General features: G+C 35.2%; 1 protein-coding gene across 1 annotated transcript in view; it reads right to left on the reverse strand.

Annotated features, from left to right (window-relative positions):
* The window catches only part of LOC149789817 (uncharacterized), an 89,539-nt gene extending 88,737 nt beyond the window's left edge, over positions 1–802 (reverse strand). The window contains exon 1 of the mRNA XM_089973361.1: positions 279–802. Within this exon, the coding sequence (XP_089829487.1) occupies positions 279–735 (457 nt within the window). The 5' untranslated portion in view covers positions 736–802. The remainder of the gene's footprint in view (positions 1–278) is intronic.
* Between the last annotated feature and the right edge of the window lie 13,399 nt (positions 803–14,201).

Here is a 14,201-nt window from a genome sequence, read left to right on the forward strand (position 1 = left end):
TATGAATGAATGTATTATAAATAAATAGTATACATAAATGTATATCACTTAAGAGTATTAAAGTGAACTTAATATAAATTTTATAACAACAAATACTATTTATTTATATTTAACTTCATGTCAGCATGACAGCTCTGCATGACGAAAATGTCATTTAAATTTTGCTTTCTAAATTTAAAATGAAATCTTTGAGAATTGTCAATAAATGAAGATTGTAATTTTATTTACGAAGTGATTGAAAAAATGTATTTCAATACAATATAAGAAATATGAATTACCTTGATACACGGGTTGGAATACAGTAATGTCACTACTCCACCTGCATGTGGTATACAGACGTCCATCGTCCCAGAATATGGCTTGGATAATCCGTGGAATTCCCTGTGTGAAAATGGCAACAAGTTGACATGAAGCTGTAAGTTGATGAATACAGGAATCACGGAATCCATTACATACGAAAATATTCCCGTCTTCATTTACAACGATTGATGTCAGGTATTGTAGACGTTGATGTTTGTATGTATATTTACATTTACTGGGATTCAAAATGTCGAATCCATAGACGCCATTATCAGGGGATAAAAGACCAGCATGACACGAGATATAAATAATGTTGTCTTTTGTTGTCACTCTACTCCTACTCCATCCCCTCAAGGAACTCCATCTGTCCCCTTTACAAATCTGGTGAATCGTCTCAACATATCCGTCATCAAGTGACACGATGCACCAGTACATCCTGTCTTGTTTTTCACCAGTGACAACAAGATTATCCTTGAATCTGACAACACCATCATATCCATCCAATACTCCCTGTAAACGTAAACTCCTGGTCGTTTTAATAACAGGTGACATGTCTGTATAATCAATGGACATCATTTTTATCAGACCGTCGTCATGAAGGACACAAATTGTCATGGCGTCCATGAGACACATGTCACGTGGCGATGACTCCAGTCTGCCTGACGTGGCCAGGAATTTTACGTCTTCGAGTCGATGGATCCGGACTTCATCCGCCATGTCGTCTAGGACGACTATCTTGTCTTTGCAGACGACAATTGAGGTGTACAAGGGGGACTCGTCGGCTGTGGAAATAAGTGATATAAACATTATTACACATCTACACAAAAATATTAAACATATCTAATTATATTAAAATATGAAATAACATCTACATTTGCAGTGTGCAAGTATTAATACGTTAATAATAATTTAATTAATTATATTTACTACTTTAAAAATTAATTCCTTTTAAATTTATTATACTTATCCTATTGTTCTAAATTTAACTGTCAAAAAATTGCAATGGTCGTAGCGGTTGTCGTCGTGTGTATTACTAAATTTGCATAGATATATTCATATTAAAATACTAAACAACCTTGTACATTTACGTGAAATAAATATTAAAATAATGCATAATATAAACGTAGACAAACATCTAAACAAAAATACTATAAATGTATAATTTAAATACTAAATAACTGACCATTACAATCGTCGTAATGGCGTCATCATTATATTATTATTACAAGAGAGATTTACAGCAGACATCACATAGACCCAGTAATCACACTATTATAGTTCTGTACAGTATTTTAGTAAACTGAAGAGACCAACAATAGCGTGTTAACAAGTTCTGTGTGGAAACTGTTATTGTCCCTCATTTTTTAATCATGTTACGTACGTGCAATCGTGCGTGTGTATTACTCGCATACTCCTCCAAAATGGATAAGAGAAATTAAGACACTGGGTCCATTCTTACATTAAGTAACTCAATCTCAGTGTCATTTCTAGAAAGCTATAGAGTAAAGGTCTTCATTCGACAACCGCGTAACAACTATACACAAAACGGGCATAAAACAAAATGAGGAGGGGACATATTTTTTTTAATATTTCTAACAAAAAAAAATAAAACGGGATTTGAGCCAAAACTAGGAAATGATGGACAAACGGCCTGTTTTGCAAACAGAATAATGGCTGTCGATTTTAACGAGCACAACTTATAATAAATAATGATCGCACACTAAATCAAACACAATATACTTAACTTCCATTTCTTAACAAAATTATAACAAAACTAGAAAAAGACTTCACTAATTAACAACTATAACAGCATCACTTAAACATTCAATTTCAATATTGTTTCAAATTAAAATAAAGGCCGGGAAAAAAGTCTCAAAAATAAAAAGCATTTAACCTGATGAATGTAATTTCTCTTACTCTTTGAAAAGTTGTTTAACCATATCGTTGACCATGCAAACGGGGAAAAGGGAGAGGTGAACAAAATTCACTAAATAATAATAATAATAATAATAATAATGAATCATTTATCTAACATTTCCCCAACATACTCAACGTTTAGTCGTTACTCTTCATGTATGTGCTACCCTGAGTATTTCAATGAAAATCCGTGTTAGTAAATGTCTTCATTCCATTTACTTGTCTGCTGCATTTTCTCACATTGGGATGCTTGACTTGGATTATGACGTCTGCACTGACAAGAACGCTGGCGGAAACATGAAACATGGAGAAAAGTACTTATTTACAAGTCCACGAAGCCCGATGTACTAAAGTTTACATGACACAGGGGTCAAAACAGCGGTAGCGAATTATTCTGACAGAGTTTGTGTCGAGGTTTAAAGGAACGCGCGTCTTCAACTGTATAACACAAACTCCGGCAACTACATCACTCTGTGGGAATATAAAACATGAATACATCGTCAGCTTTCAACCAAATATTATCATTGTTGTTATGTGCAAACTCCTGGTAAACTTTTGAAACGATCGAAGTAATAATTTGCAAAGACATTTAAACGTTGACGCCTTGAATGTCTCTGGGGTTATCACTTTGTATGTAGTGGTCTCGTGTGAATTTATAACCTTTTCCATGAGAAATATCTCGCAAGCTTGAAAATAAGGACTCCAGATATATAGTTATCGATATGTGTCAAGTTTCATTTCTCTATAAAGGAAAGTCTTGCACCATTTTATCATGTCAGTGAATAGTAAAGAATCAACTAAGCAAATGTGCATGTCATTGCCTTTGTGAGTCTTCACGAAGGCAATTTTTCGCGAAGAAAGTGACTGTCTTGGGAGGAAAGTAATCGCCTTACGTTCACTTTAAACGTGTGCATCCTGGAGGTATATATATATATATATATATATATATATATATATATATATATATATATATATATATATATATATATATATATATATAACATAAAAGATTTTCATCAATAACTTGTTATGATGAGTCCGCCATGTTCACGAAAATAAATCACCGGTCTTACAGAAGATTAATACCTTTTCGTGCAGAAATTACATTGTATGAAAATTCCACATTTTCAAGCAGATTAATATTTTTCTTCCACGTTTATGGGCTCTTTTTCTGAAATAAGGTAATTCCACACGAAAACTGCACTTTTCTTCTGAAAAGAGACTTTCTTTTAAAAAGGACTGTATCAACGTGTATTGCATCGACACGAACCAATCGCTTTTCAGAAAAGAAACTGAAAATTACTAACGCTGATGAAATTAACGATGTCGATTAAGCAAAATATAACAAAAATACTTTGCCAAGAATTTACCAAACACAGTTATCCTAATAAGTGATTTTACATTCAGTGATAAACAAATGTCCCTTGCATGTCAAATGCTTAGCAATGTGATCATTATTTCATTTAGTCCAGTCATGCGACATCTCCTAATTTTATATGTGAGAGATTGCCTCCAGAGAAAGTAAACGAACTATCATTATTTTATTTTTTAATGTAAAAATCGCAACAAATTTTCGGGAAGTTTTTTCTTCTTCACAAAACAACGTTCGTATTTGATGGTGGGTACTTTATTACCAACAATTATATTCTTTTTCTTCATTTTCTTCATATTATTCCGTAGCTCTTTGACAGGTGAACAGCGTCTGCAAGATTCTTTGGAGAGAGAGAGAGAGAGAGAGAGAGAATTCTGAGATGCCCTCTGATCCAGTGGATCGTCTCCAGTAACGCTACATTGTATACATTTTAACAGGTCCTCTAAAAAAGCGTCAACATTTATATCCGTAATTAAGATGCCAGAACCATAAATATAAATTAGTAGGTATTATCAACGGCATTTATAAGGGTTTTGAAATTCCAGTTGGATATTACACAGTATTTCATGGGGATATAATCATCCGATTGAGACGCTAGCATACTTATCCCACGGGTTATAGCCCTGTTTCAAGTTAAATCACAACGTTAGACAATAATTCCATAAAACTACACACTGTGATTAAGAAACTTTATGCTGGAATTGTTCATTCTAGGTAAGCTTTATAAATGAGCAAACTATTTTTACAGCAAATTACAATCTGTCTTGGTATAAATGTAAAGTTTTGCAATATATTGCGGGGTACATAATTTCAAAACTTCGACTTAAACAAGTTAAATTGCAAATTAAAATAACAATGTCCAAATTTAGGCAAAAGCCTAAACCAGACACTTCAAACAGAGAAGGAAATTTACAGCCAAGCAAACACATTTTGTCATTGTTGTCATTTTGTCATTGTTTTCGTGACCTAGGCGTGGATGTGGATGTCTAGTCCCATAGCTCAGGAACAAAGGTAATGATAAAAGCTGATTCGATTGAGACTAGGACGTCCTGTTACCGCGTCAAGCTACCACCGCGTCCCATAACTCAGAAATTACAGATAATAATGAATACGATTGATAATACGATGCCCTATTACCGCGTCGTGCCTATCACTGCGGTATTTGACCGTATACTACAACCACTGTCATCATGCATCACATCTTGTTAGTAAATCATATCTTTAAAATCATTGACCGCTGTGGTGGCCTAGTGGTTAGAGTGTCCACATCTGATGCAGGATTTCGCGGGTTCGAACCCTGGACGAGTCAAAACAAAAACCTACCAAAACTATGGTACTAACAGCTGCTTCGCTAGGCACTCAGCTTTATAAGGTTAGTGTTAACTGGTCGGCCTGGTGTCAGGATAATGTAACAGGGTGGGACATCATGCTACATGTCTGCAACATTATGCCCCAGCACTAGACATCACTATAAACTACTTCAGTGTAGACATCGTAGCGATATGACTGAAACATTCTTTTAAGCTATGTTAAAGATCTTAATCACACACACACACACACACACACACTTAAAAATCATACATAAGTACATTATTTTCCATTATCCGTTAACGATAGTACAAGCAAAGATTAGACTCGTTAAACAAATCCATTATAATCTTCATCCATATACATTTAAACTTGTCTTTTAAAATAAAGTTCAAATGACCCTTCTAGATCAAATTTATTTTAGCCAGGCATGAAATCACATTCTGATACACTTTTTCTTTTGATTCGTGACAGGTCATATCGCCATAATAAAAGAATCAAAATATAAAATAAAATATACAAAATAAGCCTTTGACACAACATATTTCCAGCTGAAGAAGTTTATGACATAATGGATGATACTTGTTTTCCTGCCTGCCATATTGCCGAGCATTCTGCAAATATCACTACATAATTCTATTTGTTTTTTCGTTTCTTTGTCAGTCTCCAGTAAAGAGCTACTCCATATATCTGTCAATATTAATCCCCCGATTCCATCAATATAATAGATAGTAAAATCGATCAACAAAAGGGGAAGCTACGATTTCGGGTAGAGCAACCCGTGAGAAATGAGCACATGTAAACGTCATCTGTTTACAGCTGTTTAAATATCTACGGCTTTACATTGCGGTAAATACGCTGTCAAACAGGTATAGCCACTGTTCCGAATCCACACGACAAAGGGTAACTGACACGGATTCTTTTCTTATGCATACGAAATCTTTCTGACCTATATGTTTGTAAAACTACGGTGCGCTTTACGTGATATATATTATAAAAGAAGTACTAAATCGAAATAAGCCGGGATAGATAGATACATAGATATATCAAATATATTAATATTAACTTGACTTTTAAAGTGTAGGTGTGAAGCAGTTTGATATATCAATACTGTTAGTATGACTACGCATATAATTATAGTTTCCACGTTTGATTATTTCTCTTGATAAGTTATGAATTTCCATTTATGAAATCATTTATAAAATAATAAAACAGAAATATATATATATATATATATATATATATATATATATATATATATATATATATATATATATATTCATATTTTAAACTTGAAGTGTGTGTGTATGATTTGGATTTTTAGCGTAGCTTTACTAATTTTTCAGTCATATCGCTACGATGTCTGCGGTGTGACAGTTTATAGTGATGTCTAGCAATGGGGTATCATCCCGCAGACATGTAGCACGATGTCCAACCCAGTCACATTATCCTGACACTAGGCTGACCAGTCCTAATAATACCCTCTTAATGCTGAGCGCCTAGCGAGGCAGTTGTTTGCATCATTTTTATAAATCTTTGGTATAAATGGGCCGGGGTTCGAACCCGCGTCGTCCAGCATCCGAGGCAGATGCTCTGACCACTAGGCCACCGGAGCGGTCCTTGAATAATGCAGCAGTAGGCATGCACGAACAACAACCAGAAGAACCAAATTCAAAATATAATTAATATGCTTACATTTTTTCTTCATTGTTTTTGTTTGTATTAATTTGTTTTGCCTAGAATTAGGAAGGAGAATTAGATTTCTACTGATATTTCCTGTATAAATATGCAGAAAACATAGTAGAATTTAAACTGTAAACCGCCGAGGTTGTTGCCATGGATACAGTACGATATATGCTATCAGTCTATGAAACATATTTTTAACTGATACATTTGAGCATATACTAAATTTGTTGAAGCGAGTGAGTAACGGACATGTTTTATCTGGTGGGTGAAAATCCAGAGTTTTTCTGTCACTCTACGAAACAAACACAATCTCTTAAATCAGTCTATCGCTCTGTGACACACATACTACTGTTGTACTCTTCGTTCTCTCTCTCTCTCTCTCTCTCTCTCTCTCTATGGTAGTAAAAATATATATTCCACCAATAAAGAAACCGAGATGGACAACGAACCAATACCAATCTTACAGTCAGTTCCCAACCACTCCACCACCCTTGGTTTGTCTACACGCACATTCGTTTACATTCAATAGTTCTCGATGGATCTATCGATCGAGAAAAGTTGCAAAACACAGAAGCAAAAATCCATAAAATGGAACGTAGCAGATTTTTACCCGTGGCTTGCTACGATGTATGTGGACCTCTGACGATGAAACTGACCAACAAACAGACCAGCAGAGAGAGAGAGAGAGAGAGAGAGAGAGAGAGGTGATAAAAGCAGTCTGAATATGATTAGCAATAGTAAGTAAAGCAAGCCTCGTTTCCATTCATTGATCAATGTATACATTACTTTGTACATCAAAGATAACAGCTTAATAGCATACATACATACATAAATACATACATACATACATGCATACATACATAGACAAACAGACAGACAGACAGACCGAGACAGAGATAGATTGTGTGTACGCCTTATTACTGATATACCAAGAGATGTATCAATTTTCCTTTAAGGACTCACTGTACTAATTCAGTTCCCATAGTAAACCTATGCAAACAACATGATATTAAATATTCAATAACTTAAAATTTTGGAGTGCTCATGATCAAACCTATATGGATGTCAGCTTTTGTATTAAAGAACAGATATGAGCCGCGGCATTTTCTAGACCTATATGTGTTTGAAACATGTGCTTTCAATTCCGCACCAATGAGTCAGGTGCTAATTTTAACAATGAGTGTTCCAAAATCAAGACTGTTAAAGGACTGAAATTTCATCAATAAAACAATGTCTCTAAACATTTTCACTTACAACTAGGATAAGCTCTCAAAAAGAATCTTTTCCCTGAAACATAACTTACATTATTAACTAATCCTGGTCAGCCAAACCCAATATACTCCATTTTCACCCATTTCCAGACTGGTTCCCACTTTTCCATATCATTAGTACCGTGTGTCCAATAGGGAAACGAGGCTTATCCTACATCAATAGCTCTTTTTACCGTTTCCGTTGGTCAGTTTCATTGAACTTAACCGTCATTCATAGGACAAGACATCGTCCCATGACACAGTCTAAAAAATAGCGTGTTACGGTGGCCCAGAGGGGGGGGGGGTTTAAGGTATAACGGTACCAATTGCGCAAGTCCAGGTGGGCGTAGCTTAATGTGTAGGGAACATTGCATTCAGAATTAAAGAACAACACTAGCTGTGATTGGTGCATTATGTAAGAGTTGTACTTTCTGTTTGGCTTAAAAAATGTTGAGCCTCTTGGCAACATGTGAGTTGTGTTAATTTCTATCTAGATCATATTTTGTATTTTTTATGATTTTTTTAAAATATGGTACACATGGCTGAAAATGTGCTTGTTGTGACTAGATAACTGTTACCTCTGTCTAGTTCCAGTAGAGTTATCTCTCTTAAATGCAGTGGAGTACCTGGTTATGTCATTGTCAAATTGACAATCTAGCATTGTTCTATATGACAGTGTGTGACATGCATGCCCAAGTACGACAGAAAGTATATTTATTTCACAAAACATTAGCATTGAGGAATATGGAAAAACAATTGGTACCGTGATATCGTAAGGGATAATTACCAAAGGGCATTTCTGTTCTTGGTAATCCATGTGTTACTCTGTTGGTGAATTTGTCTGCTGCCTGACCAATCAACACAGAGATATTGGGGAGGGGCATCTTTCGGATATTTTGATATTTAAAAAATAATCTTGTTTTACAACCTAATTATAGGTTTAAGAAAGAAATAAACAGCAACAAAGACAAGCATTAAATAGATTACAGTGTGTGTGTGCCATAAACAAGAAAAATACCTTATAATTTCGACAGATTATTGCGATGTTGTATCACTGATATTATGAACACTGTATAAAAATCACATGGAAAGTGTACACATGCCGTTACAAAGATCCAGGTTATATATAGTAGGCTACTTGGTGTACGTTTCCTTTCCAAGGGTTTCATCAAGAGGTGGGAGGGGGGAGCGGGAATTCTTAATATTTGTATCGCTATTTCCTTACGTCGCTAGTGATTAATCAGTGAAAATCATTGACTGATCTATAGAATTGATGACGTAGATTCGAAACAATGTTTTTAAATGCCATGGGCGGATCACAATTTAATAAACCAATAACTTACACACACGTGTGTGTGTGTGTGTGATATGATACAACTACAGGAGTCTGACGTCCTGATGATAAAACGTCAGACTCTGTAGTCCAACCGACATCGAACTGGCTGGGGGTTATGGTGTTAAATGCGTATTGGTCATCGAACATTATTAGACCTGGCAATATGAGGCGCCATTTTACTTTCTTTTTTCTTTATTTGATGATATTATATTTATCTTGTGATATCATTTGATTTTATTATATCTGTTAACTGTACTTGTAGTTAATATTTGACGAAAATATAATCTTAAGTAATTAGTGTACAGAAAATTTCTAAATTTAAGTTTTAGTTGTGAGTTTTTTCTTCCCACGTTGCGAAGGGGCAAATTTCTGGCGACCTAACAAGAATACAGTAGTTGAGACCACATAACCATTAATTAGATTTATGGAGACAAGCGCGTATCATATCGCCATACTACCGTATTCGGTAATGTCCTTTAGAGGGATAATTTTGTTCCTAATTAAGCATTTGTTTATACAGCAGCCAGACGGACTATTAGGGACACGGTAAACTTCATTTTCATGGAAAAGTTGTCAAAGTTGAGGCATCGCAGAAACTCTGTAACTCAAACTACCAGGTCAAGGTGCCCAACTTTGGCGCCTCTGGTAAAAAGGGCGGCAGAAATATTTAATTCTGATTGGTTACGTTAGCTAAGGGGCGTGTTTCCCACTCAAAATTTCATAGGTTTTAATATCGACTGCATCGAATCTTAATCAGTGTAAGCTTTTCCTGTAAGAGGAAACCCAAGATTAGGCTCCGGGGATTTGCGAGATATTCCCCGTAAAAAAGAACTGTTAAAAGGGGACTGTTGTCGAAAGGAACCGACGAAATAATTTGGCGATTAGAGGGAGGAACGCTGAAAGCAAAGGGAGAAAATAGCTCCTGGGACGTATGATGTGACGTTACCCTGAGATTTATACTGAGAAGTATAGAGAGAAATGCAGTGAGACGTATAATCCTGTGACGCAATCCTGCATCGTATTAATCTCTCAACGTATTCTGCGAGTATCCTGAGACGGATGGTGGAAAGTATCATCCTGAGATCCAAGGTTCTGAACAACTACAGTGGAAACAGAACAGACTGGGGACTAGCAGGTTATGCAATCGTACAAGACGTTGACTTCGATTGTTCACTCGCTCCTATGATGAACTAAATCTATCAGTAAACAGATCGGCTATTTTATTTAAACCTATTTTCGTTTTGTTGTAATTCGGGGAAAGTTTTATTTCTAAAAGCAGAGTGTATTCCTAATGTAATGAATTTTCACAGTTGTTTTATGTAATTGATTAATTTGTCTACATGTACGGGGGCTTCTGTTGGTTTGTTACATATATCTGCTCAGATCTCTATCTATTTCACCTAAAAGTTTCACCACTTATATTTACATTTACTCGAACCGGGCAATAACATCGAGGGCAGTCAACCCCTAGATAACGAAAAGCCAAAATTATAAGGAAAACCCAGCAAAAGTCACCACCAGAAAACATTCATACCCTCCCCGCTTTACACACTTGAATTCTCTTTTTAATATTGGGAACTATCGCCTATATCCAACACACTTCAATCAGTTCTGACGGAATGTAAATCATTCATTAGACAAATTTAATATATCATGCATTTAATTTTATAAAACAATAAACTGAAAGTAATAATAATGTAATGAATTTGAAGTTATGCTTTCATACACGAGACTACGTATATTATACACCGAATGCATTATACAACATACAATAATAAAACGGCACCTCATATGATTACACGATCAATGCATTCTTGTGTTGCATTCTTGAGGACACGTGCTCGTGATAAATAAATATTATTAACATAAATATTTGAGATTTATGAAAACAAAGTTGACTATAGACTGAATTATACGGGATTTGGATGACAGGATTTATTTTACGCATGATCTTGCAAAATATGTTCTTGGAGAATTTAACTAGAAGGCTACATTATTCCTCAACGTAATTCTACTCAAATATGAACAAAATGAAACGCTTCGGTTTAGATGTTCGTCAGGTGAAATACGTACACAAAGTTTTATTCTTGTGACGTCTAATTTCCATTCTTTTAAAAAAGCGCATGCATAAAATCTGTATTAAAAGGAACATTGTTTTCTTGAATATACTTTGTGCCAGAGACAAACAACACATCTGTCTGGGGATGCTCTATCATCAACAAAATCGTCGTCATCGTTACCAGTCGTCTTTGTGTACATAATATCTATGCTCCGCAAGAACAGCTTCTAGATCGAGATCATATTAAGAAAAGTAGTCTGTACATCGTCCGTACGAGAAAAAGAATGCATATAAAGTTGACCCTTTTCTTACAAAAATCGAATACCTCTCCACAGGGCAGACATTTTGGCGCTATACATAAAGGTAAATAATTCTTTAAGCTCGGTAAAAACAAAACCTAGCATTGCGGTGGTAAGATTACCTGCCAACAGTGACAAGAGTATGTTCATATCTGTCACCACGCAGTCACAATTGCTATCGGTCGGTTACTATTGCATATGAAAACACTTTATGTAGCCACACACTACACTGAACAAAGAGTGGGGTCAGTTATTAATCTCTTTCATAAGAGACAAAAAATGCATTTGTTATGACGCGGACTCTGTCTTTGGGTTAGTTCTTTGTATATACTATATTTGTATGTTTGTTTGAGACACTACATGACTTGACGCTTTAAAGCGAAATAAAAATGTTAATTCTAACTGCAAGTTCTGTGTATAACCATTTGACTATACCATCTTACAGAAAGCCTGTACAATAGGTGTCAAGGTGGAAGCTTACAAGCATAACCAATGAAGACTTGTATTGCAGCCAGTCGGAATATCAAATTACCAAAACCTGAGCCTATGGTTTTACATTATAGTTTTTAGGTTACTTAGTAATTCCATATTTATGCTTAGCCAGCTCTGATACGTTTCCCACTGACTGTTGCATTGCTATTACACACGGTCTTTCCTGTGTTTCCTTTCTAATACATGTATTAAAAGCATATGTATGCAGGGTATGAAAATATTTACTGACATATTCCATTAAGTATGGCCGACGTTAGATAAAAAGAGCATGAAACTAAGATCGAAATTCAAAATATTCACTGAAATATTCGAATAAATATGCCAAACTTATTTAAGAAAGACTATGAAAATATTAAATTATTAACTGTCACATTCCATTAGGTATGTCAGACCTTAGAACACAAATGAGTATAAAATAGACACTGACATTCTCCTCCATGTAATGAATGTAGTACAAGTATCAGCATGCAAAGTATGAAAATATTCACTAACAAACTCCACTGGATTTTTATATGTAACTTATGGATCACTGACAAACTCCACTGGATTTGTTTATGTAACTTATCGATCACTTACCGTTTTTTTCTAGTGTCAGAGTCCCAACATTGGCAAGACTATACCCAACTTTTTCCTCTCCTCCTGTGGCCATTTTATCTTTATATATGATTGTGCTTCAGGGTATGACTCCAAGTGAAATGAGTTTTCAACCTAACACAATGCAAACACGAGGACTGGGCTGCAAAATACAAACAGGAATATTCTAGCCGTATCGATGTAATATACAAAACTAATATTTAGTTTATGAATTAATGTACAGATATATTCTTCCTTGTAAAATGAAATATCTATGCAAATGAAATGGCATAAACATGTTAGTGTGTAAAGAGTTTATTAAAGCTGCAGTTCCATACACTCATTTTACACGCAAAATGTAATCATCTTTAAATTGCCTAGTCATCTTAGAGTTGTGTGATATTAGTGATATTGTGCCATTTTAGAGGTGTTGTGTAATCTTAGTGGTTTTGTGTGATCTTAGAGGTGTAGTGTGATCTTAGTGGTTGTATGTGATCTTAGAGGTGCTATATAATCTTAGAGGTGTTGTGTGATCTTAAAGGTGCAATGTTACCTTAGTGTTTTTGTGTGATCTTAGAGGTGTAGTGCGGTCTTAGAGTGTTGTGTGATCTTAATGAACCTGTGCATCTTAGAGATGTTGTGTAATCTTACTTATTTTGTGTGATCATATTAGTTTCGTGTGATCTTAGAGGTCTTGTGCCATCATATAAGTGTTGTATGAACTTATTCGTTTTGTGTGATCTTAGTAGTTTTATGTGGTCTTAGAGGCGGTGTCCGATCTTAGAGGTGTTCTGTGATCTGAGTGGTTTTGTGTGATCTTAGAGGTGTTGTGTGATCTTAGTGGTTTGGTGTGATATCAGAGGTGTTGTGTGATCTTAGTGATATTGTGCATATCAGAGTTGCTGATGGTTACAATGATTGGACGAAGCATTGTGCTTTTGTGTTTGGGGATTTATTGGTTAGTGTTAATAATGTAGGTGTGGGGTTACTTGTGGGTATAAACACTGTAGATGGAGAGGTAAAGGTGGGAAAATACTATAGATTTGGAGTTAGCGGGTGTAAATGATGTGAATGGGGAGATAAGTTGTAGGGGTAAATGCTAAATTATATGAGTTAATTAGTGGTAGTTGTAAATAATGTAGACGAGTAGTGAGTGGAATTTGTAATGTAATGGGGAGATAGTGGTGGATGTAAATATTGTACATGGAGAGTTAGGGGTGGGTTTAAAATCTATAGATGGGAGTTAGTGGCATGTGTAAATAATTTAGATGGGGTGTTATTGGTAAGTATAATCATTGTGGAGGTTAGAAATCCGTGTAAATACCAGTAATGATTCCTACTAAATAGTCATCTACTCCTATTGACCTCACAGTCACAGGAAATGACGTGTACATGATAGTTTTACCTTATAATCGCACTCGCTAAAAATAAACAACTTTACGTGCATAAAATAACCTAGGTTTGAGTTAACTGATTCAATATGTGAACATCTGACTCATTGAGACTGTACAACTCTCTGCATCATCAATAAAGTATCTTTGAATATTTAAAAACTCTGTGAATTTAATTACCGATGTATCGTCAACTGTACAACTCTCAGAAAGTGTTC

This window comes from Sinohyriopsis cumingii, chromosome 10 (genome assembly GCF_028554795.1).
Source record: "Sinohyriopsis cumingii isolate HCF-2022 chromosome 10, ASM2855479v2, whole genome shotgun sequence".
In the NCBI taxonomy this organism is placed as follows: Eukaryota; Metazoa; Mollusca; class Bivalvia; order Unionida; family Unionidae; genus Sinohyriopsis; species Sinohyriopsis cumingii.